The 25174-nt window shown below is 35.2% G+C and overlaps 1 protein-coding gene across 2 annotated transcripts in view; it reads right to left on the bottom strand.

Moving 5' to 3' along the window:
• Positions 1–25174, bottom strand: part of XRCC4 (X-ray repair cross complementing 4) — a 181441-nt gene that overhangs the window by 52160 nt on the left and 104107 nt on the right. For both annotated transcript variants that reach the window (XM_068666206.1, XM_068666207.1), the window contains exon 7: positions 10413–10557. In XM_068666206.1, coding sequence (XP_068522307.1) covers positions 10413–10557 — 145 coding nt within the window. The remainder of the gene's footprint in view (positions 1–10412; positions 10558–25174) is intronic.

Raw genomic sequence — 25174 nt, 5'->3', positions numbered from 1 at the left:
GATACCTTCTGTTTTTTGTTTTGTTTTGTTTTGTTTTGTTTTTGTTTTCCCAAATATGGTTTGACTTTAACTGAAACAGGTATTCTGGTGCTTTCAGGTGCAGGATTTTGTCAACACGACTGAATAATCCAAATGACTGTTTTACCCACTGAACATCTTCAGGTATTCCTGTAGCTAAATAGTTATGTAACTAAAAAGGACTCTTTGCATACTAAAGGTTTCTTTCTTAATTGCTTGTCAATGATACAGAACCCAAGCAGAAAAGTATTTCTGTATTTGTGATTGACAGCAAATCAAATAAAAGTATTATTAGCAGAAATATTTTATTATTTAATGGTGTGCTTTACCCTAAAGACTTGAGGAGTTTCTTTATAAAATACATAATTTTTTCAGGACACTATAATAAAAATATAATTTTATCCATGTAATTTAATAGTTATCAAGGGAGCAAGTCTAGACAGACAAAAGCAGTAATAGTCTGGCTGATTCACATCACCACTAGAAAGTAAGTGACATGATTTATCATCACTTTACTCCAGTTTTACACTTGTGTAACTTCAAGGCTTAGGGAGTTGCACTGGAACACTGACGTGATGAATCAAGTACCATATTCCACTCAGAGCAAAAATAACCATTATGAAAATATTCCAAAGTGTTGCTTAGGAATCTTGGGAATGCAGTGGCAAGATCCAACTGTAAATTAAGGATTCATAACTGTTTTAATCCTTTGTCAAATAATAAATCAGAACTCAATAATTTTAATTAGCACATGGTTAATTTCTCCATATAGAAAGAAAAAGGATGCATTCTATGTTTTTGCTAAGTTCAGTACAGCCCCCTCTATGAAATAGATATTCCAAAACTTAAAATTATTTCCAAGTTTACACTTACCACCTTTTCAACAACCTTTGCACAAATTATTTTTCCATTTTAAAAATCTTTACCCTGTCTTTTTTAGAGAAACACAATCCAAGAGGTATTATTTTTAAATTTAACAGAAGTGTCTCTTATCTTTATGTCAAATTCTCTTTCTTCTACCTACACTAGTCACATAAAGATACTTATTTCTACAGTTCTGAATAATTATCAGTTTTGAAAGAAGGAGCATATTAGAATTCTCATCGATTTCTAAAATGGAACTGCCTTCATTAAATGATAGAATTTTCATGCATATCACTCTTTGACACAGTTTTAATTATTATCACAGCAATCATTCTGAACATACAGAATCAATTATTAATGTCAATGATTAGACTATTGTCAGATTTTAATTTATCTTAGTACTTGATATTTCTTGAATCACTGGGATCATTTCAAAAATAGCCTTTTATTTTAGCACAATTTTGCTATTTAACATACATTTCAACATACCTTTTACTCATCTTTTTGGAATACTGAATGTTTTCTTTCCGTTTTATCCCAAGTGTGTATTAATACTTACAGTAGTTGCTATATAGTTAACAATGTGAAGAAAGTATAAGAATATAATAAATTTCATAAGTTTTTTTTTTTTTTTCTGCTTTTCATAATATTGTTCACATGTACAAGCTGGAATGCTGCAACAACTACATGAAAATTATTATGAATAGCTTGACAGCTGAATAAAGTCAGGGATTTATTTAAGTGCTATTAAGTAATCAAGAGAGTCTTCCAGTAGTATTCTATATAAACAAGGATTGTATTAATATAACTCTGTACATCTGCAGCTTTAAATAAGCTCTTGTTTTTGTTTACCTTCAAGGTAATTGCAAGGGTAGTAAATTTTTTTGTAATATAGACATAATTTATAATTTGTCCAACTCTTTCTCATATTCTAAGAGTTTTTAGACTGATGCACAAGAGTATGCTACCTACCTTCTCACAGATGGCAGAACTCATCAAAAAGATACTGATCAATGTCATGCTGAATCTTGATGCAAGTTGACAGAAACAGATGAGTCCTCTCAACGGACCATGAAAGTGCATTTGCTCATACCATATGTATTAGTCGCAGTGTATAAATTTATGAGTATTTATCCATATGGACCAGATTTGGGGATGTTCTAAATATTATTGAAAATCCTTTGCCATGGGTTTTAGGCGCTTAATGTACTGCTTTGGGGAAACACATATATGTGAGCAATAAAAAAACAAATGTACAAATAATAAAGGCCCCTCGCTATGTTCCCTCTCATCTATTTGCTCAAGAATATGCCTGGTGTCAACTTACCCTTTTCTATACTACCCTACAGACCTTTTTTTTGCTCCTTTTCCAAGTCTTTTTGAAAGATCAACCTGTTCTGTAATGGAGAAAATACAGAATTAAATCAAAACTCATTGCAAGTCCTTTTAATTTGTAGTCCTTTCCCCTTTGGTTTTTCTATTTTTTCACTAGATTTCAAGCATTCTGGAAAAGAAAATATCTTGGTATCTGTATCTTATTCAGATTCAACTGCATCTTTCAGAACTATGGAACAGTAATTGTAATGAACCAGCCATAATGCACATAATTAGATGGAGAGAAGGTCACAGACAATGTTTCTGAGTCTACTTGATATTATACATTCCATATTGGAGGTCTAGACGGTCACTTAACTGTCTGATACTGTATTTCTCTCTGGCTGGATGTAGGTCTTCACAGTCAAGAATAATCAGTGAAATTAAGCAGGCAAAAACAAGTAGGACTTGGCTCTCACAGTTTGAGGAGCAAGTTTGTTATGGGACAGGTAAATTTCATGGATTTAGTTCAATGGATTTTACACGCATGAGTTATCACTTTTAGCAGAAAACTGTTGCCACTACTAAACAGTAGCTTTGTATCTCTACTTTGCTGAGATGTAAGTTTTCCAGAGTGTGAAGGGAAGAAGTATTCATGATTCATAAAAGATAAGTACAGAGAATGGACAAATAGAAATACAATTAAATAGATGAACAGCTTCGTGCTCTGAATTCCATTTCTGAAAAGTCAGCACAAACTGAGCAGAAGCTGAGCAATAGCCTCAGTGGAATGGGAGTGTTTGCAAATGTTTTTGAAATCTTTTCCCAAATCCCATATTTTAAACTATTTTCTTGTATGGGACTATCTCCAGAATATTTTCAGGAGTCCATAATGAGTTAAAAGATCATTGGTCTTCACAGACAATTATGCTATATGGAATACTATAATTTAATCCATTATAGAAGGCATAGTTCATGATCAATTTAATGAACAATAAAACAGATACTTGATACTTTATCTCATTAATACAGCTGAGTTTCCATCTCATATTCTTCTGCACTGTCTATTTTTTATTTCAGGACTGAGCTGGCAAGCGTAGTTGCTTAGGTTTTCCATCAGTCTAGTCCTAATCTCCTGCCAGTGCATACATTCTACACTACCTGTTTCTTGCTAATTAAAGTGAAGTGAAAATAATTATGCCTGAAGAGCTGTTTTGGGAAATGGAGGTTTAATCAATACCATCATCAAAAGCCTTTTACAGAAGTGTTCATAAAAACAGCGTACATTTGCCGCTGTATACCAACCACAAGGAGGGTTTTTTAAAAGGGACTTTTAAATATTATATATATGTATAAATATTGCCTTCTTTGCTTTCTTTAAAGCAAAGTCCTCGCTTTCTTTCTTCCCACTATTCCACCCAAAAGACTAAAAACACTGTAGGCAGCTCTACGGTAAAATCCAATGAATATTCCAGTACTGTCAGTTAGTTCAGCCACACAAAGTTTTTTCTGTTTCTTGCCTTAATTTACCCCTGAAAAGAAATTTTTTTGTCTCTCACATTAAAATACCCAGCAGGGTATCCCATTAAAATTAAAATGTTAAAAAATATATTTTAAAAATTAAAATATTATATTACCCCCAGCAGGGTAACATGTTTAACAAAACTAATCTGTTCTGCTATAAATTAAAATATACCAACCACAAAACTACCTAAAAGAGGCTTAAAATGTAAAATTTAGTTCCAGCATTGTTCCAATATAAAAGCTGTATTAGAAGATCCATGAAAAACAAACAAACAAACAAACAAAACAAAACAACAACAACAAAAAAAAACCACAAAGATTTACCAGAAAGGTAGTGGAAAAACATACTATTTATATTTTTTAATCCATCATTTTACAATCTCAGAGCTACCAGTTTAATTAAAATACATTATAGATTAATCATTTGAGATACATATCTCACCAGATCTGTCACTGCAATAAAATCCTGCTCTAAAGAACGTGCCCTGAGAAAACATAGGGTACAATCCTGTCTGTCCTACAGAGTAATAACTTATCCATCATCGGTCAATTATTAGGCTATTACTAGACACAAAATTTGGTGAGATGTGCTGCAAACTAGAGAGCTGAGTGGCTTTGCTGGGGAGAAATTGCAGCCTCAGAGGTCAGCAGATAATGCTCGTTTTTCTCTGCCTCAGGCTTTCAGCCTTCATATTTTGCCTTCTTTCCCTCGAGAATAGGAAGAAATGGTGATGTGGATACCAATTCTTTGCACTTTCCACGGAAATAAATCATCCCTTCGCACATGGATTGTGGAAGCCTTTCTAATTATCTACTGCTCAAATAAAACAGAGTAAAATAAAACAAAACAAAACAAAACAAAATAAAATAAATAATCAGAAAACAAAGGCAACTGTACTGTTGTGTATTTCTGCCTTATACATTCCAGTTGATTATGGAATTACTTTAGATGTTTTGCTACTGATTTTTTCTTTTTTTTTTTTTTTTTTTACAGATGTTACTGTGCGTTTAATCAAAGGATTCTATTCTTTTTCCTCTGAAAAAGAATAGAATTTTCCATTTTTGTACAGCCACAAGTCATACAACACAGGTAATTAACACAGCTCTTCTTTCTGCTCCAATGTCACACAAGATTAAGTATTTCAGAAAACTGAAGGTTAGTATCACTTATCAGAGTTCCCATCAGGCCACAGAGAGCTACAGTACAACCTTTAGCATGCATGCAGGTTAGTCAAAACAGTCTGTCTGGTATGACTGGTGATCTGCTACTGCTGCCAATGCGGTGGCACTACAGGAAAGAAAGAAACCATCTTAATGAAATGATTCCTGTTCATCTTAAATAAGGGAATACCAAACATGAATGAAACCCAGAAAGGACTTAATTCAGCTGCTGGAAAATAAATTAATTTGTCACATTTGATTCTCAAATGAACCTGCTTGTCCGTTTCTAAGATATTTCCTAACCTGTCTGTGTCCCAGCATGAATAATTAAATTATCAAAAGCCTCCTGAACACTGCGTTTCACAAATTTATGATGGTAGCAATGTGTACCACTCTACCCTGTAGTACACAGACACTGCAAGGATGCACCTGTGATCAGAGTGCTCTGTCTCACCAAGCAAAACTCTACAAGTTCTTTCCAGTTGCATCAAATAAATGCATTTAGCGTATTAAAAAGTGGCATGTCAACACATGCTCTCAGAAAGATCCTTCTTTAAAGCGGGTAGTTGCGGTGTAAACTTTATACTCCCCCTGCACCATAGGAAGTTATGGTATCATTTTCATTGGGATCCAAATTTCACTTGGTTAAACCTTTACTGGAAAGAATTACTTCATGTGTGAGACAGTAACACTGATGTCTATGTGCAACCCGCTGAGAATTCCAGGACAAATCTACCTGAAGGGTTTTGTTACCTGCATCCTAAGTGGTGGCAGACCACGTTTTGAGTAAACCGCATGTTAGAACATCAAAAACGTGACCCACAAGCAATAAATCAAACCCATGCAGAGCGAGGATCCCATGGGGATTCCTGGCACAGCACAGGCTCCAAGTGCTTTTAAAGGGGTGGGAGGTTATCAACAGAAGGGCAAATCTAGCTTCTTTTGGTGCTGTAATATAAAGTCGAGAGCTTTCTTTCCAAATAAATTGTATGTACCTATGAAGACGGTAAAAATATTTCAAAAGTATAGAAAGGGATGAGAGTATGAAAAGAAAAACAAACAAACAAACAAAAAACACGTTTATCATTAACAGGTACAAACTATGCAGCTGATCCTACACACAATTACATGCGTGACTAACTTTAATAGATCCTCAAGTCAAGCACCAACACTGAACGTGAGGACCGTGACAATCTTATTTAAAAACTCAAAGCAGAAACGACATTCTCTCTCCTTGGCCCCTCCTGACGGAGCAGCTCATGACACTGGAAGTGGCACAAATGCCCCACCAAGAGCATCCTGTCCTCGCTCTGAAGCCACCTCTACTTCCTTGACATGTACTTTGCAGCCAAGACATGTGGTTGTTCAGGCACCCACCCACAATACCCGAGTATGATTTTTTTCCTTCACAAAGGACTTTCTGAGGAGTTCCAAATATATGCTGGACACTCTGAGCTCTCTGAAATAGTAGTATTTACATGGGGAAAGATTTAAAGTACTGGTGGCAAGCATCCTATCAAATTCAGTGGAGCTAAAAGAAAACATACTGAAGTAAAGGGAAAGCATCTCTTTCCTTCAGTTTAAATGTAAGCCTGAATAGTCATTCAGTTTCATCAATCAAAGCAAGAAGGATTAAACCAGCAGTAGTCAAATTTCAGTACAAAAACACATTTAGAGGCACAGGGAATCAGGTAAAGAAACGTTGTGTCTTATCCAGCAAAGCTTTCCTCCTAGGATAAGACCCATGTGTGAAGAATTAGATTCTTAAAAAAAAAAAGAAGTCTTTTATTACATCTCCGCATTAAAAAAAAAAAAAAAAAAAAGCTAAACCAAATCAGAAATACCATTTCTTACTTGTGGAAACAAAGCAACAATTGTAAACTGTAAATGGGAGGTTTTTGCTAATTTACTCTTCTTTTAGACTACAGACTCCAGCACCGTTTGGTCCATATTGAAGATTAAACAAATCTAACTAAGCATTCTGTATCCAATGACTATGCTTAGTTTATAAGATTTTTATAAAGCTTTTTTGTCAGCATCTTCAGTAGATACTATCTTCTCTCAAATACAATATTCCTCCAAAATTCTCCAATATTCCTGAGTAAAATAATTACAGGAATAACCAGTTATGTATACGATTCAGACTGACAGGCCATATACTTAAGCCTCTATATTGTATGCATATTCTACATAGCTAGTAGTGTTATTCATATGCAGAGTCCCCTAAGAGATTTGGTTAATGCATCAATAAGCATAATTTCTACATGTGGATTGGGATTGCTTTTATTAATTTTTCTCCTCCAAGTATAAAATGCAAATTACAAAAAGTAGAATTTGCATCTTAACTTGCCTAACATATTATCTCTGCTCAGCACCTTAGGAAATTGCCAGATATTAAGTTATAGTCAAAGCTTCACAAATACCATTACAATTAACTGGAATCAGCATAATTTTATTTTACTTCCTAACTCAATCATGTTATGAACTGTAAGAACATTCCTTTGTCACATTTCAAAAATGCATAAATTGTGATCTGCAGTTTGACTGTTATCAACTATAAGTAGCATCTGTCTGCCTAAAGACGTGCTCACTTTCATTGGTATATCTCAGATTGGAAAACAACCTGCTACAAAGACAGATAAACCTCAATCGTGGCAGTTCTGTGACTGACTTGTTATGCTGAATTTCTGCTTCATCCTGTAGAACATTATTATCTCAGCAAATAATTTAGCAGTTAATTTAGCAAATCTTTTCCCACAAATCCTAGCTCAATTCTTTGCTGATCTCAAGGCTACACTACTTTCACTAAGTTTCATTTTATCCAGGTTTCCTTAAAAGCAATGATTTAAGCCTTGAATAAATTGTCAAATAATAGATGTCTATATAGATAAATATAATACAACTCCTTTTCTTGCCACTGCATCTGCACACAAAGCATAAGAGAGGCAGTGCTCCTTTTGCCCTGATTTCTATGTTAAACAAAATTTTATTTGCATTCTTTTCAGTGTTCTTGTTCATATCTGAGAACATATTTTCATTCCATAAAACTAGAGAATTGCTACATAACTAGTCTCACAATCCATAAATCTAAACTATTTGTTGTAACAGAATCCTTTCATTTGTCATGACTCTGTGTTTACTTAAGATGCTTTTAACTTTAAGCATAAGTGGTACTTTCTTAAAATCTCACAAGAAGTAAACAAAATTTAAGATATAATTCCTATTATGTGATAACATGATGACTGTGTTGCATAACACTGTATTTTCAAAAAAAAAAGTCTAAAATACATTGATAGCCTTCAGATCCTCATTTCTGGTTTGGGAAGCAAAAAAAAATATAAATATCTTATTGATGAATGAGAAATATATCTCATTCAAAAGACGTATTCTTTTCCTTTTATTTAGGATCTTGTATCAATTGCGTTACAATGCAGGAATGTAAAGACAACATTATGCACTTGATGTTTGGTTTGTAACTGCTCTTTCATTACCTGGTAAACATGAAACAAGCACTGGTGATGTCAGCAAAACTTGCAAATGGAAAACACCACTAAAAAAACTTCAGTTTGTTGAAGCAAGAACTATCGGCTATGACTTTATCAGATAGCACCTTAGAGTATTTACATTACAAGTAAAGAATCAAATCTTTGTGCAGGTCCATGCAGGAGAGTTCAGAAATAAGGACTCAGTCATGCATTTGGGAAGGTGATCACAATCCGTCATTTGATCCTTCTGCCAAACAGAAAAGTATGACACACTTCCAAGGGCTGTGCATCTTCCATGTTTGCCATGGACCACTTCCAAAGGTGAAGGAGTTTAGAGGTCATCTTCCCCTGCCCTGCCCCCCCCCCCCCCCCCCCCCCCCCGCGGAGTCTGCGATGGTTTGCTTAGATTTGTTATTTTTTGCTAAATGATACAATACTGGAAAACATTTTGGAAAAGACCCCAGCTTAAGATAAAACCTTTCACACCGTTTTAGGATCTAGCTTTCCATCAATGTAAATTACAGAAGAAGCTTCATAAAATGAGACAGCTGTATTTGTTAGACTGGATTACAACACTAATTCTACATCTTCCTACTTTTGACAGGCTGAAGAGAAGTAAAAATTATTAGCCAAACAAATTGAGTGAAAGCTTGATTAGCAGCCAGCAAAGGACTTAAGATGAAGTTTGAAAACTAAGAACCAAGAAGGGACACTGAGAAAAATAAACAGCAAAATGGAAATGAATGCAGCTCTGTTTTTATGATTTTCCAGGCAAACAAGGGAGATCCAATACATTCTTATCTGGTCACAGAGCAAGCACTACCATTACTACATTTACTTTTTAATTAATTAAAGGACTAAAAAACACATGCCAGGATAGAATGATATCACCTTTGATTTTGTAAACCAGTGTAGGATCAGAAAGAAGCATACAGATCTTTACTATCAGACACATCTTCATGGGTATATTCCATTGTATGTAAGGTATGTCACATCTCAGACAATGCTTTGACCTGGAGTGCTAACCAGTTGTTTACAATGCAATTAATACATAGTAAATGCAAAATTAGAACAGAGATAAAGATCTGACAGAATGGATATTCTGTTTAGTAAGCTTTAAAATATGACTAATTATGGCATAGACAAGAAGAGCCACTCTCCAGATTCAGCTCTGACTTTATTCTGCAAGCATATTAGAAATGCTTTGCACAGAATGAAAAACATAATGCTGCTCTATTTTTTCTTAAAATTTGCCTCACTCAAAGGAATTATAACAAAAATATCAATATCATCTCAGTCCTTCCCCTGGGCACAGGACTCAAATATTCATATACAGAGGATTACTCGGCCCAAGGCCTCTCTACTCTCCTTTGCAATCATTTGCCTCTGGAAGTTTTCCTTCCACAATCAATACTAAAAAGAGTGAAATTATATGTCAGGCAAACACAGCCAGACTCTCAAAATCAAACTGTCTGACTACATACAATTGACAAAGGGCATGGTTCATTGTAATACTGTAGCAGAATGGAAGAACAAAATTTGATATTTTTCTAGACCATTCTCAAAAATAATCATTTCTTTTACCAATGAAATGGGATTGTAATTTTTAATATTCATAGCTGGCATCAAGTCACAATCTTTAATGTCAAAATAAGATAAAGTTCTTGCTAATAAAAACAGAAATCTTTGATAATCACTATAAATGTCTTTGTGGTCTGAGCCTATGTTTGGTTAGACAATTTATTACACATTGAGTACTACAGATAAAAGATGGAAATAAAAAAATCAAAACTAATTTACCATTGGTCTTAAAAAAGTATCAATTTGGAACAAGATACCATCAATCAAATGGCAACCCTGTGGACTGACTGCATTTAATCATTCATGTCCATTCAAAGCTGGATAAAGTGAGTGTAAATGACTATAAAGAATGCAACAAAAAATATTCAGAATACTCTGAATATTATGAAACTTCACAAGAAAATACAAAAAGAACAACCATCTGTAGGTACAGAAACACCTCAATACGTTTTGAAAAGTACTTACTTTTCCTTTGCTGGCATTTCTGTCTCATAAGTAGCCATTTTAGCTCCTGTTCCAGCAGGTTTTACTGGCCTTTGTCTTCTCTTTCGTCTCGGAGTGGTATTGATGACATCAGGGCTACCCAGAATGGAATCATTGCGTTCTGGTGCTGCCAAAAGGAAAAAGATCATAGTTAACAAGAACCCCAACAACAAACAAATTGTTCGTATTACAAACTATCCTTAAAATACTTTTTATTTTTATTAAAATCACTATATTGCTAAGATGGACTCAGATCTGACAGAAATTGGTGTCAAAACAAATAGATGACATCAAAGGAAATGTAAAGGGACCAAATATAAAATAGAAAGATGAGCTTCCCTCGGCATCTCTTTGTAGTCACTGGAGAGTAAGAAGGGCAGTTATGGACTAGAAATATACTAATGGTCTTCCTCATTGTAGACTCTTATGTAACTTGAGTTTTCAATATTCACTAGAATAAAGCCTTTAAAGATGCTTGCTTCTGTGGTCAAATACTGTTATGATATGTACTACTGTGTACTTTATAATGTCCCAGTGATTGTGCTACCACAGGCCACCAGGCCATATATCCTTCAGGGTTCTGCTGTAGCCTCTCTGGAGGCAATGACCACTAAGACTGATGGACAGCATGGACAGCCTGCTGCCTGTACACTGAGGCTGGAGCAGAAATGAGGTACATGAAATGAGGTAGCAACACTTTACCGGTCCACCCATGGTACAGGTGGCCCCAGTTCAGAGTAAATCTCCCCAAAAGACAGAGTGGCTGCGGTCTGGTAGGAAAATGGGAAGAACTCCTTGCTCTTCAGAACCTGAAACAGGATGACCAGCCTAGGTTTCCACTGAGCCCTCTGCCTAAGGTAAGTAAAGTAGGCTGTATCCAGACTCATTCACATACGATTTACTTTTCACATTCATATTACTTCAACATGTAAATTCATAAAAGATGCATTGTCTCAATTAAAAAGCAATCCCCTCTCTGCGTTGACAGTTATCTCCTTGAAGCTTTAACATCAAGACAATAATATCCCTCCTGAAGTAGAAGCCCTCCATACCCGCCCTTGCTAGACACTCACAAGATATGCAGACATTTTTACTCCAGCCATCAAGACTTTGTAGCATGCTTTTATTTGGTATGCCTTCTTTAAAAATAAAATCTTTAATTACTTCAAATTTTTAAGATAATGACATCCAGAGAAGAACACATTTCAACTGAAATATATTAAATAATAATGTGGTGACTGAGGCTGATGTTATTATGGTAACTTCGCTGGTTATTACTTTCTGTGTGTTTTAGGAAGGTTTAATCTTTACGTGGATGAAAGACACCATAATTAAGAGATTCATACTGAAGATTTTCATGGAAAGTAAATAACGGGTCCTATTTCTGCATTCCTTTCACATTTGTTATTCAGCTCTTCTGAAACTGAAACAAGAAGAAAATATGCAACCCACAAGAAATATTTTTGCTATTTCTTAAAAAACTCTTTCTGACCAAGATCGCCACTAAATTAAACATGCAAACACAGTCTTCTCAGAGCCAATGCAACTTTGCAAATATTACAAATAAGCACATGCTTAAACATCAGAACATCCCAGCTTCTACCAGCATGGACTATACTTATACAACATAGACTTACAGATCTTTGTAGGATGAAAGCAGGCATTAGTTGACATATTTCCAAGGCACAAACTAATTAACAAGTTTCAAAGTCCAGTACAGACAAGGTACACTGCCTGTAATAAATGCTGAAAAAGGTTAAGTTACAGCCTAATCCTGCACTCTAAACTTTAACTAGCTATGCATACTTTTCCAGCACTAAATGCTGAAAACAGGTTCATGTTTTGTTTGTTACTGCTTGTTACTATATACTGACAGCACATTCAGAGTAGTATACCTGTATACCTACTACATCTACTATTTTGTATATTCCAAAATCAGTTCCCAAAGTCAGCCCCTTCTTAATTAAAACACATAAAATAGTTCACTGCCAAGAACCATATAAAGAACCACACAGCAACAAATTTGAGTAATTTGATCATCATAGCTCTTATTTTTCCTTGTTGTTGTTGTCCTCTCAGACTCTCCTTTGACAAAAAGTAGATCCAAAGGTTAACTGCATATATAAACCTATCACAATGCTGATGTTAAATAATGCCTCTGTGCTTATAATTGTGGAATATATAATGGCACTCTGTAGAGAGGTGCTCAGGCTCAGCATTGCATAATGTTTAGACACAAATCCTGTTTGTCTTCTGCAACTGTCCTGTTCATGCTCATGTGAGGTAAATGGAAGAGAAATATTAGTCATTGCAGTATATATATTGCATTTATTTCCCAACCTCAGCCTGGGAAAGGGTCTAACTCTTTACCCAAACCTCAAAGAAATCTTCCCAATGAAAACAAATTTTGCTCTTATGACCTGTTAAAATAAAAGAATAAAAAACATAGACCTAAATGATAAACCTCTGCAATAATTTTTATTATGAGTAGCACTAGACTGGCTCGTACATAACAGTTCATCACCATAGGCTTTTTTTACTGTATTTTTTTTTTAACCCTAGCTACCACTATGGTTATAACCTCTAACGAAAAGATGACATAGACCTGAAGCTTAAAATATCTTGCATCACCATAAGACTTTAAACTAATACCTACAACTACTGCCCAGAAATGAATGTCATTAAGGGATTCATTTATAGTACTTGACTAAAGGCCAAAGAAAGCTTCAGAATAAAAATATTCATTGCTTGACACAAGAGCATTTGGAATAATGGGGAACAGTCTTGATTACAAACTGAGTTTTTCATTCTGATTTCTTTTTTCATTGTTTAATTTTTGTTACCATTTTAAGGAAGTAAAGTTCCTTTACTTCTTACTAAATTAAGTTTCTTAGTTTGAAATTATAGAATACAGTATGGATTACCATCATACCTTTGAGAAAAAATGAAGCAATTTAAATAGAGGAAAGAGTGCTGTATGAATAAAGCCAGTAAATAAACCCTATAAAACAACAAATGTTGATCAAGAAATGTTCCAAATATATAGCATGCCTTGTAAAGATGACAGTTGTAATAAACAAGATTGACAAGACAGTATTAAAGGGAAACATAGTTTAAGTGCTAAAAGAATATTTCTGCAAAGAAGTTTAAAGACTTTGAGTAAAAATGCTTGATTCATTTTTTATTGTCATTTTGAAGACTGCTATTATTTGACACGTAGGGGGACTTTTCTAATAAAAAAGGATATCCTAGATATAAATTTATAGTGGAAACTAAAAATATCTTCCCCTGGTTTGGAAGAGTCAGAGCGAAATGAAATCAATAACTGTCCCCTAACCCTGCAGCCTGCAAACAGAAGATGCCTTTACTCTGGTACAGAAGAACCTGGAGCCATTCCCGGAAACCCAAGAGCCTTGCTCCACAGCCCCTTGCACCCACACAGAACGGCCCTAGCCCTTGCAAGCTCTCTGCAGTCTCCAGCCTGCCAGGCACGGCCTGGGGAAATGCCCAGCTCCACTGAAAAACCTTAGCAGGGAACCCGCGAGCAATGAGATGGGCAGACAGCTAATTCAACTGATGGCGTCAAGACCCTGTCCTACAACACAGTGAGGAACACCTTTCTACATTTTCCAACTTACATAACAATTTTTGCATTATTAGGAAACCGTTAAAGAAGACTAAGCACTTCATATAAGAATGTGACCCTTTTAAATACTTGTTTTGGCCTGCTGTCATTTCTTGTGCAGGAAGAGAAACTAAACTCGTTTCAAATTGATGCTTAAAATGGTTGAATGAAACATAGTCTAGCTCTGCCATACCATGATTAAAATCTCACAGAAAAGCACAAAAATGGCAACTTGATCTAGGCACACACCTGAAGGAAAAGTATATGAAATGCCAAAGCCTTAGCTGGGCAGACACCATGACTCCCCAAAACTACAGGCATTTTAAAATAAATCTGTATAGTTTGGTTGAAGATAGGCAGTCCAGTTGTATTTTAACATATCTCTCAGACTTCTGCACTAATTTATTGATATACAAAAGTGACCTCTTTAAAAAAATACTTCCAATCTATCATACCCACCTAACAATTTGGGAAAACAAACAAACAACAAAAACATTCTTCATATATCATCACCCATAACAAAACTTCTACAGGTGGGAGGTGTCTAATTGTTCACAGCAGTGTTGAAGTCACATGAGAAAACAGCATTCAGCTCTTTTTCTCTATAGAAACTCTACACTCATTAAAGGACTAGAACCTGCACTAAAAGCTGAGTTTTGCCATAATATACATATACATATATATTGAACCATATAAGCAAAACTTGAGTAGAAACATTCTAAATTTGAGCAACCTATTTGCCTGCAATGATGTTAACTTCACATACACATAAAATATACTCAACATCTGAATTCCTGAGAGCTGTAGTGCAAGCAACAAAAAAACTGTAATTGATGCCATTTTATGTATAGCAAGCACAGTTACAGAAATAACTTCCCTTCACCTTGTTAGAATATATTAAGATGCAAGAACAGATCTCTTCATTTAATACATTCCTGTCATCCAAAAAATCTGGTTGAGCTGCCACACTTGCTTAGCTAAACTGCTCCTCATAGGCCCAGATAAAACCATGCACTTTAATACCATTTTGCAAATGATCTATTTTAATGTAATGTGGATGAAAGCAGAATGTGATCCTCAATATTTACAGTTGAAGATGACATCGCTCTTCTCATTTGTTTATTCCTCTGTCTCACTGGTAATTAGCCTCAAATATGGTTTTGATTGTCTTAAATACTGATTATTTTTTTTTTCACTTGACCGAACCATTTTTTCTCTCTGAATGTTTGTACTTCTCAGCATGCTGACTTACAGTAGAATGGGAAGTGTTCTTTGCAAATAGAGCCCTACAGTCATAGGTCTCATGGGATTTCTTCCACTGCTTATGATGCTAGACTAATTTTATGTTAATCAGTCAATCCAGAAAAGGAAACACTGCACAGAAAAACATATTTGAACAGCCTACTAATATAAGATTTATGTTACTGAATTATCAGGACAATTTCAAAATCAGTCATCAATGTCAAATGGGTTCAAGGAAAATGTAAATTTCTGTCATGACCCACATAATAAAAATTATTTAATACTCTGAACTTGCTTTGCTTGCAATAAGGAATTTGAAATTAGAAAAAAAAAGAAATATGTTTTCTTCCTGGATCAGAATAAACAGGAAGAATTTACAAAGGGCATGAACACTTCATCCTCAATAAAAGGACCGTGATTTATTTAAACCTCCTATCCTAAAGATTTTATCGACAGCAATACAAAAGTCTGCCAGTTAGAATTTCTGCTCTGAATGAAAATTTACCCAATTCCTTTTTCTGTAGAGTAATAAGGACTTATTCCTTCAGAGTAGTAAGGATTTATGAACAGTTACTAGAATTTGTTCAGATTATCAGATAGTAATGCTGCCAAACATCTGTTAAATACCTCTCAGAGTACCCCCTGTTAATGGAACTGAATTTCCTGCTTAAATTCTGCTTATATCCAGGTAGCATGATCCATAAAGTTACTCAGCTGAACTTCCAAGCTCTGCTCTGCTTTAATGAAGCAGATGATTTAACTCAATTAAGTCCCTTGTTCAAGGGACATTTTCTTTAGGAAACCACCAGGCTACACCTACAATGTTTACAGCCTCTCTGCTCCTGCCCTTGCACAGCATTGGCAGCAGATAAACTGGCCTGGAAGAGGACAAAGTGCTCACAAAACAACCATCTAAAGTGCGCAAGGACTGCATGTGACAGCTGCTGCTCAAGCCAGGAAATAAATAAATAAATAAACAAACGAACAAATAAATAAATAAATAAAAGCAGAAAGGGAGCAGAACTCATCACTTTAATCCTTGACTATAGTGTAACTTCAGTAATTATGTGGTTTCTCAGTCTCAGCCTAATTCCCAAGGGATCACCAGAGCTGATAATAATTAGCATCTCTTTGACATTCTCAGCAGAGAGTCTCCTAAATGAATGGGTATGGAAATGAATGTGTCTGACTGATGTAGGCAATTCCTGCAAAGTAGGATTAAGTCATTTTTGACAGGCAATTTAGGAAATACCACTCCTACCTATGCTAAAATTATACTTTATAACACACATATTTTGGCCATAATTTTTCACAAGAAATATATCCCTATAGATCACTCAGAGATCACAAATTAAACAGTGGTGTTTATAGTTCGTGTGTATGCTTTAGTGAAAGTAACAGGAATATGTCATTATTTTAATTTTAGGAAAACAGTAAGAATCATTCTCTAGCTTTTTTTTTTTTCTATTTTACATTTCATTCTTTGTATAAATTTGACTATACTGTACCATAATCCCCTGGAGCCTAAAGGCAGTTAAGACTGCAGTTCTATAAATTCTCTGTCAGTTATTTATTAACGTTTATTTTTATAGAGAATATCACCATGGGAAGTGTTTATGAAGACACATTTTAAAGCAACTCCGGCAAAAAGTTTAGATCCAGCTATACAAAATTTATAAATTGTATTCAGTTCAGTAAGGAAGTTTACATTTCACACTGCAAGACTGTATTACCACTGACAAACTGCCCTATGTCCTACATGTTTCTATTTGCAAAGTCTATTCTAATGTCAAACTTTTTCAAATATTTTCAAAATACAAATCTCTTCTTCAGCTAAGAAATACTATTTCAAACCTGCAGTGAAACTTTCTCAAGTTTAAATAAAAATTTGCTTGACATATGGTTTACTTCTCAGTGCTTACTTATCTGAGAAAACTCAGGTGCTCAGCTGTTACTAGCTCATACTGTCTTTAAACCAGATTGCCAAAAGAAAAAAAAAAAATCAGGCTAAAATTGAAAATAACAAGTTTGGTCAGGAAGCATGAAAAAGTCTTTTTTCATATGTCAGAATATGCAAGAGGAAAAAAAGAATGTGTTTTCACAAAATCTGCAGAGACTGTGAAGGAGCTCTTTAATTTTAATCATCAAAATCATGATCCCTAGCAGAATCCCTTTAAAAAATAATTTAATACAGGATATTTCAATGACCATATGTACTTCAATAGATGAGATACTCATTTTTAATAATCCAGAATAGGGTATGTTGCTAAAAATAGTTTAGTAATGCCATAATTCTAAGAAAATCACCAGTTTAAAATGTTGTCAAGGATTATGATATATCAATAACAGAGATTTTGGAAACACTCATTGCATGCAGCATACATGTATGAAGACATCTCTAGAACCTACGTGTACGTATTGGTACTCGCCTTACAATGTAACAGGAAAGCTTCATAATGTGCTCAAATCTCTCCTGACACTGGGGTCATAGGTAGGACACTCCGTTACGAAGTGGTGAAAGCTAAGAGACTGCTATTTATATACGTAGAACATACTAACAATTGAAGTTGCTGTTTGTTTGTTGTTGTTGTTGTTTGTTTGTTTGTTTTGGGGGTGCTTGACAGAAACAAAGACAATGTTGCCAACTCAGATGCCTTGTGGATTTTGACTAGCCAAAGGTAAAGAGTTGGGCTGCTCAGCAACAACATGCTCTGGCCTTAGTGTTCCACTGCAAGTCCAGATTTATTATGTGCAGTTTTAGAAATCCTCTTCCATCTCTCGCCCTTGAATCCTTTTTGAAATTCTGTATTAATTCTGCCTGATGAAACTACTTTTTGTGTACCATGGTTGGATGCGTGGTCATCTAGCATGCCAGCACATTCAAGTTCAGGGAAGAGCATTTAAAAAGTGTTCATCTGAAAAGGTCTGGATGAGCTCACTGTCCCGGGTGTGCCTATTGGAGTCATTCTCTGGACTCCCTTGAATGTCCTACTTGGATCATCTGTACCACCCAGGGTGGAGGTAGGAGGCTTCTGACCAGTGTCCCCAGGAGATATGAAACAACATGCAGGTCAAATAAACAAAACAACAAAACAGACAGACGGAAGAATTAAAAACATGAAGCTAAGAAAAGTTTTGGAAAAAAATTCTGGGCTGTGATCCTTCAACTCAATGTGAAGTGGTGGAGCCCAAAGTCATTTCTCATTACGCATGTAAAACATATACATCATGACTGGAATTCCACCCAATGCTGGCATCAGTGCTGCCCAATAAATTTGTCTGGTGTCTATAGCTTATGTTCCTGAGTCCATGCAGTGTACTCCAGCTCTGGCACTGACAGAGGTGGGCTTCCAAGTATCACCTCTGAGGTTACCCTACATGTCAGATAATACCTCTTACTAAGTCTAACCACGGTCTAGCTCTGTGGAGCCTGACATTTGAAAGCCAGTCCTAAAGAAGAGTTTGAACTATGATAATTGCTTTGCTTACTTACTGACTTGAGATCAGTAAGAGATTACTTTGCTAACCTTTATGCAAAATGGTCATCTGTAATGCTATTTAGGGCATGTGTGTACAAGGAAACTAGTTTAGAAGATCATTTTTTTGACACGCGGCATTTTTTATTTACTGAGAAGCCTGCAGGGATCATCAGGCCCGAGAGATCTAACTACTGTTTAGAGAAGGTAGTCTTAAAAACAGAGAAGTGCAAGCTCTACTCAGGCCATAACCTATATAATCACCTGAATTTACTACAGAGTGGTTTGAAATGGATGAATCTCAAGACTCTCATGGCACGAGAATGATTTCTTTTACCATTAAATAACTTTTTGAGGAAACCAGCATAACTCAAGGAAAGCAAGGGGCTGTAATAAGTACACAAAATGTATGTTTTCATGATGCTGGCATTGAATTGCTAACCTCTATTGATAATGGTATTGTATAGTACCTTCTAGGCTACCCTAATATTTTTTTCAATTATATTTAAAATTCCATTTAGGGGAGTATAGATATTTCTGCTTCAGATTCACTAAAGGTGGAAAAATCTAAAATAAGAATCTATATTTAAACAGGAGCTTGTCTGCACATGATTTACTACAGATTAGTGACAAAATACTATAAAATCTATGCAAAGATTACACTCAGTTCAGAAGCTATTTTGCTATTTATGGTATTTATATTAGCAACATAAACAATGTGTGGTCCTGTCTGTTTTCTTTGAGACACAAAAAGATGGATTGTGAGTTTGAATGTCATTTAGTCTAAGAATTTACACTAAAAGTGACACAAGCACTATTCTCTTCATAAAGACGTGTTTTTAACCTTGGAACCTCAGACAGATACATTAAAACTGCCCTTCCACATGAACATATGTAATTTATGATCAGATAAAGGATAATCATTCAAAAATTTATTCTCAGATGAAAAACACTGAATAAGCATTAACGGGGCAAAAACGAAATAAAAGCATCTCCTGCAGTTTATACAATGGTTCTGCATCACTAAATACTGGAAGTAGTCAAGGGTGGTTGGTTACTCAGAAGATTACTAACATGCCTTTTACCTCTAGTTCCTCCAATTTTAATTCCGTTTATGTACTTGTCAACTAAAAATCACCATCACTTATAGATGTTTTGTAGATAACGTGAGTTAATTTCAACAAGGTGCAAGAAAATATCTGTTAGTGGCTACATATTGATACTCAAGTCATCCTTGGTTACCTAAACATGGATAAAATCTCCTGGAACCTATAAGCATAATATAGGCTTAATCACTTATTCCCAACACCCACAATCTTCTGACATCCCATACTACAAATAAATTTATATGGATAAAACTTATTCAATGTGCACTGCATTGTATTTTTAAATGTCTGATTTTGAACAGGGTGTGATTTTTTTTTTCCAAGTCAACTTAAAATTAAAATTAAAAAGTTTGCACTACAGTCAGGAGGACATGAGATCTGTTCCTGATCCTACCAATGATCTTGATGAAAATGCGTGCTCAGTTCCTCGTGTGTAAGCCACAATGGTTACTTGATGGTTACTTGATCACAGGGTTGATGGATAAGGGAAGAGCAAACTGACATTATCTACCTGTACTTGTGCAAAACATTTGATACTGCCCCACTTGCAGCCCAGAAAGCCAACCACACCCTGGGCTGCACCAAATGCAGCGTGGCCAGCAGGGTGAGGGAAGGGATTGTCCCCCTCTGCTCTGCTCTGATGGAGAGGGCAGGGAGACTGGTAGGGTGGTCCCTAAGAGGAAACGTTCCTAGGAGGAAATGGTGAATCTTGAGGCAGGTAGCCATAAGGAAATGGCTGGTTTTGTCAAGCAAGGCTCAGACACAGATAAGCTTGGGATCTACTGGCCAGGTGAGCCACTCCGATGACCAGCAACATTCTTCAGCAACTGAAAATACATTATAGTAATCAACCAATCAGTGTTCATATAAAGGAATTGAAAGGATTAAGTCTAATTAATATAAATCCAATAGTAGTACTGGCAGGATCAAAGGTCATGTCAGTAGTATAAAACATTGAAATTAAGAAAATAAATTTAGCCATATAATAAAAACAAAACAAACAAACAAACAAACAAACAAAAAAAAAACACAAAAGAAGTAAACCTTATAAAGCTGAAACTATCTGAAGTATTCAGTGTCTTGAACACTGAAGTGAAATGCATGGAAGTTAGGTGTGACTCCAGGAGACATTCACAGAAAAGCCTGTGCTTTGCTTCAGCATCCTCTGGATTTAAGTGATAATTTCAAGAATTTTTTTGTGAAGCCTGTATGATTTGGTACTACCTTTTTTTTTCCACCTTTTCCCTTTTTCTTTTTCTAACTTTAATAAGAATTGAGGTCAATGATAAAAGGTCCCTGTTCATAAAGTATCTATACAAGTTCCTGGGCAGAATTATAACAAGACAGCCAACGCCATCCTTCTGAAAGACTGTTTCACGAGAAGCTGATGCTTTTCCTAATAGTCTTGCTACAGAAAGGATTTCTGGAATATTCACATCATGCTTTTTGTACGTGGAAAGCTTTTTTTTTTTCCCAAATGTAAGATAATTTAGATTTTTATTTCATCGTATATATATATGTGTGTGTGTGTGTGTGTGTGTGTGTGTGTGTATATATATATTTGTTCTTGTACAACCAGCAGATATACTTCCAAACTCTGGCATGCATTATCTAACGTTTGCTGTGAAACAAGCAAGCTGACCTAAGGTCTCAAGCGTCATCCACCAGGAACAAAGTTCTATTTACACCATTAGATTTCTGGAACCATTTATTTCTATTGAAATTAATATAAAAACATGACTAAATCAAAGACATACCAGGAATATTACCCATAAATTGCTGTTAGCTAGCTGCTTTTTTCATACACAGTGTTTCTAAAAGGCTTTTCATGCTGTGAATTTAAAGACAGCATTTAAGATGTCATTATGGCATGTCTTTATATACAGCTGCCATTAGGTCTTATAATGGATTCAGAAATGATGAGCATAGAAGGTGCATGTGTCTCACTCAGACATGACATTAACGTTTTTACGGCAGATGCACTGGCACAGTTTCAATCAACATCACAGGATAATTTTGCTATGGAAAATGCTACAGGTAATTTTGGCTCCTCTAAGAGGTTCTGAGAATATATTTAAAGAAATGTAAAGACCTCAATAAGTACTTCGGAAGCAGCAATACATTAATATTTATTATAACACTTACTGAGCATTGCACTTGGAATCTGATAATTTATAAAGACTTTAATATATGACTAACAAAAAATTATCAATTAAAATGCCTTAACCAGAACAATGAGTCTGGTCTAGTTTATCACAACTTTTATTTATATTCAGAAACTTTTAAACACTTACAACTCTGTAAGACACATACATAGCACAACCTTAAATTTTATTCATCATTTATTATTCACCATGAATGGATCATAAAACTTATTATTGGGCTAAAGGCTCGTGTTTACATTCTGACCCAGGCTGTTTTTCTTTATCTGCTCTCTGGACATCTGCAGACCTCTACCGATCAGGCTGAATTGTTCATGTGTGCAAAGGTCACCACTAACAGACCACAGCTGAAGATGTAGTTAAAAAGGAGCTCATCTTCAGGCCTTTAACCTACTTCATGAAATTGTTGATGAAACACGTTCTTGTTGACAAGCTGAAAGATATTCAGGGAAGCTTTGCAGGGCAATGGTGAAAATGAATGGCAGAAGACTATGACAAATAGCCTAGTTCCAAGTCGGTCAGACATCTGAGATACACAGCTAAGATGCAAGATAAAGTGATTGTGTGGTGTGATGGCAAGAGTCACAGCCAGACTCTCTATAAAGAGCTGGCTTTGTTCTCCTGGGATCCACTAACTCTGGGATAGTCTTTCCATATGGCAAAAACTCCTCTCGTCAGTCAGAAAAAAAAAGACGGGATCATGCCCTGAGCTGTGCTAATGTTCCATGTATCCTTCCCCAGCCGAAGTCCCCACCAGCTGGGAGGGCCAAGAGGCACATTTCCAAATGCTTCTTAAAAAGGCTATAATGGGTTGTTGGTTACCTAAATCACCAAACCCACTTGATAACAGGCTTCTGATGAAGAATCTTACTACTAAGCCACTCTGATATTCAGACTAGACTTCTGCAGCACGCAGCAAGCTGAGAAATTACTTAAGGGCAAAAAAGAGCTTGTATAGCAAGGCTTCATTCAATTCCCCTGCTCCTCCCCCAGTAAACAGTGACTCCAAAAAAAAAAACAAAAAACAGGCGATATCCATATACAGGAATAATTCATTGCTGCTTACTAATTTAAAAAGCTCAACAAATCCGTATAAAAGCAGAAAATATTCTTCCATATTGAATATATATTGCAATTTCATTACATTAGGAGATTTTCATGCATTTTTGCTTCCAAAAAATTATTTAAATTATTAAGGCTCTGTGGAGATTTGAACACTTCCTCACATCCCTCCATAACAACAGCCACCGTAATGATAAGGTGGTTTCATTAGGAAAAGTAATATAGTCTCTCTGTAACTAAAGAGAGCTTGGAGAAAATAAGATTTAAATATATAAGATTTACAAACACAATCCTTTCCCTACTGCAGCACTTATTCAGAAGATCAGTGAAGGACAGGGGCCAAATAAACCTCCTTTACACTGGGAAAAAGAAAAAAAGAGAAAAAATAAAATAAAATAAAATAAAATAAAATAAAATAAAATAAAATAAAATAAAATAAAATAAAATAAAATAAAATAAAATAAAATAAAATAAAATAAAAAATGTGTGCAGGTTTTTCAGTGTAAGTGCATGCAGATTAATTATTTCATTTATGGAAAAAAAATAAAAATAAAAATAACTTGATCGTCCATGAAATAAAAGAAGTGAAGAAAAGGCAGCATAGCTACCTTTCTTGAATGAAACGTGCAAAGGCATCCAAATATGAATTCAGAAAATGGTAATGGCAGATTACATACTTTTGCTTAACCATTGGTTCCTAAGCCTGCTTTTTAAAGACATGGGAATAAATGACATATACGCTTGCTTGAGATTAAGAAAAAAATAAATCAGAATGTTAGAAACAGCAGACAATTAAATTAACAGACTGATCCAGACTGACGAGAGTTTTTTTTTTTCCTTTAGCACCTTGCTGCAGATGGAATGAAGGGACCAATCACTGTGATATAAAACACATATTAAACTCTAGTAATGAAACACTATGAAAATCTGATGTTTTCCAAGAAAGAATGTTGGTGGGCTATTTCTAGCAAAATTTGCTGAAGATGTTAGAATGCAGGCATCATTTTATAATGAATGTTCTGGGGAAAAAAAAAAAGGGGGGGGGGGAAAAAAGAGGTGTTTCAGACTAGAAAGATGTAGAAAAATTAAAATTATGAACAGTAAAACTGTGTCACTAGCTTATGTGTGGGATGACAGGATGCCATATAAAGGTCCTATAAGCAGAAAATTACTCTGCCGTTTGATTTTAATCTATTTCCAAATGGAAAGAAATTCTATATTTCATATAGAAATCTTGGGTATCATATTTTCTCAGATTGCAGGCTATATCTTATGACTACTCCAGCTATCACGAGTACTGTATCATTTGACAGCTTGATCCTTAGAAATAATAGTGTTGCCTTTAACTAATATTATTTCCAATCATCATAACATTTGTCTAAAAGATGTTTGAGAACCTATAATTTTCTTTAAATGGAATGGATTAATCATTATTATACTGCTATAGTTGACTTGGAAAAAAAAAATCACAACCTGTTCAAAATCAGACATTTAAAAATATTTTTATTTTGCTGTCTGCTCAAGTTTAACCAACTTCACAGTGCTTTTCTCAGTCCCATACTCACTAGTTCTGACTGTTATTTTGGCAGCCATCCTTCCAGATAATCAGCTTTGATTAGACTACTCATGAAGCAGAATGCTATGTGTAAGAGCAAATACATCAGAATAAAGTTTAAAAGCGGAGGAAGATTCATCTAATCCTTGCCCATGCATACCCTTTTGTGCACAACACTCTCTTTGTTGATCAACAAAAAAAACACATTAAAACATCCAGGACTGAGTACAAAATACTAATGTGAATAACAGCTGTTAAGATGACTAACACTTTTATTACATATTCAGAATTGCACACTCTGGCCAGAAACTGAGCCAGAATAAACCAGAGTAGCCCCTCTGGAAGTTAATGGATCTATAATGAATTACACCAATTGAGAATTCAGAGTATTATTCTGGGATAGTTTGCTGGAAGTACACAAAATAAAGCAAAGGACTAATTGCATGCTGCACATGAACACAGTCACTTAAAATTGCATTTCCTGAAAAGGCAGATGAATAATATGATTACCTGAGA

The sequence above is a fragment of the Anas acuta genome, chromosome Z, assembly GCF_963932015.1.
Source record: "Anas acuta chromosome Z, bAnaAcu1.1, whole genome shotgun sequence".
NCBI classification, from domain to species: Eukaryota; Metazoa; Chordata; class Aves; order Anseriformes; family Anatidae; genus Anas; species Anas acuta.
This window is presented reverse-complemented; position numbering and strand designations above follow the sequence as displayed.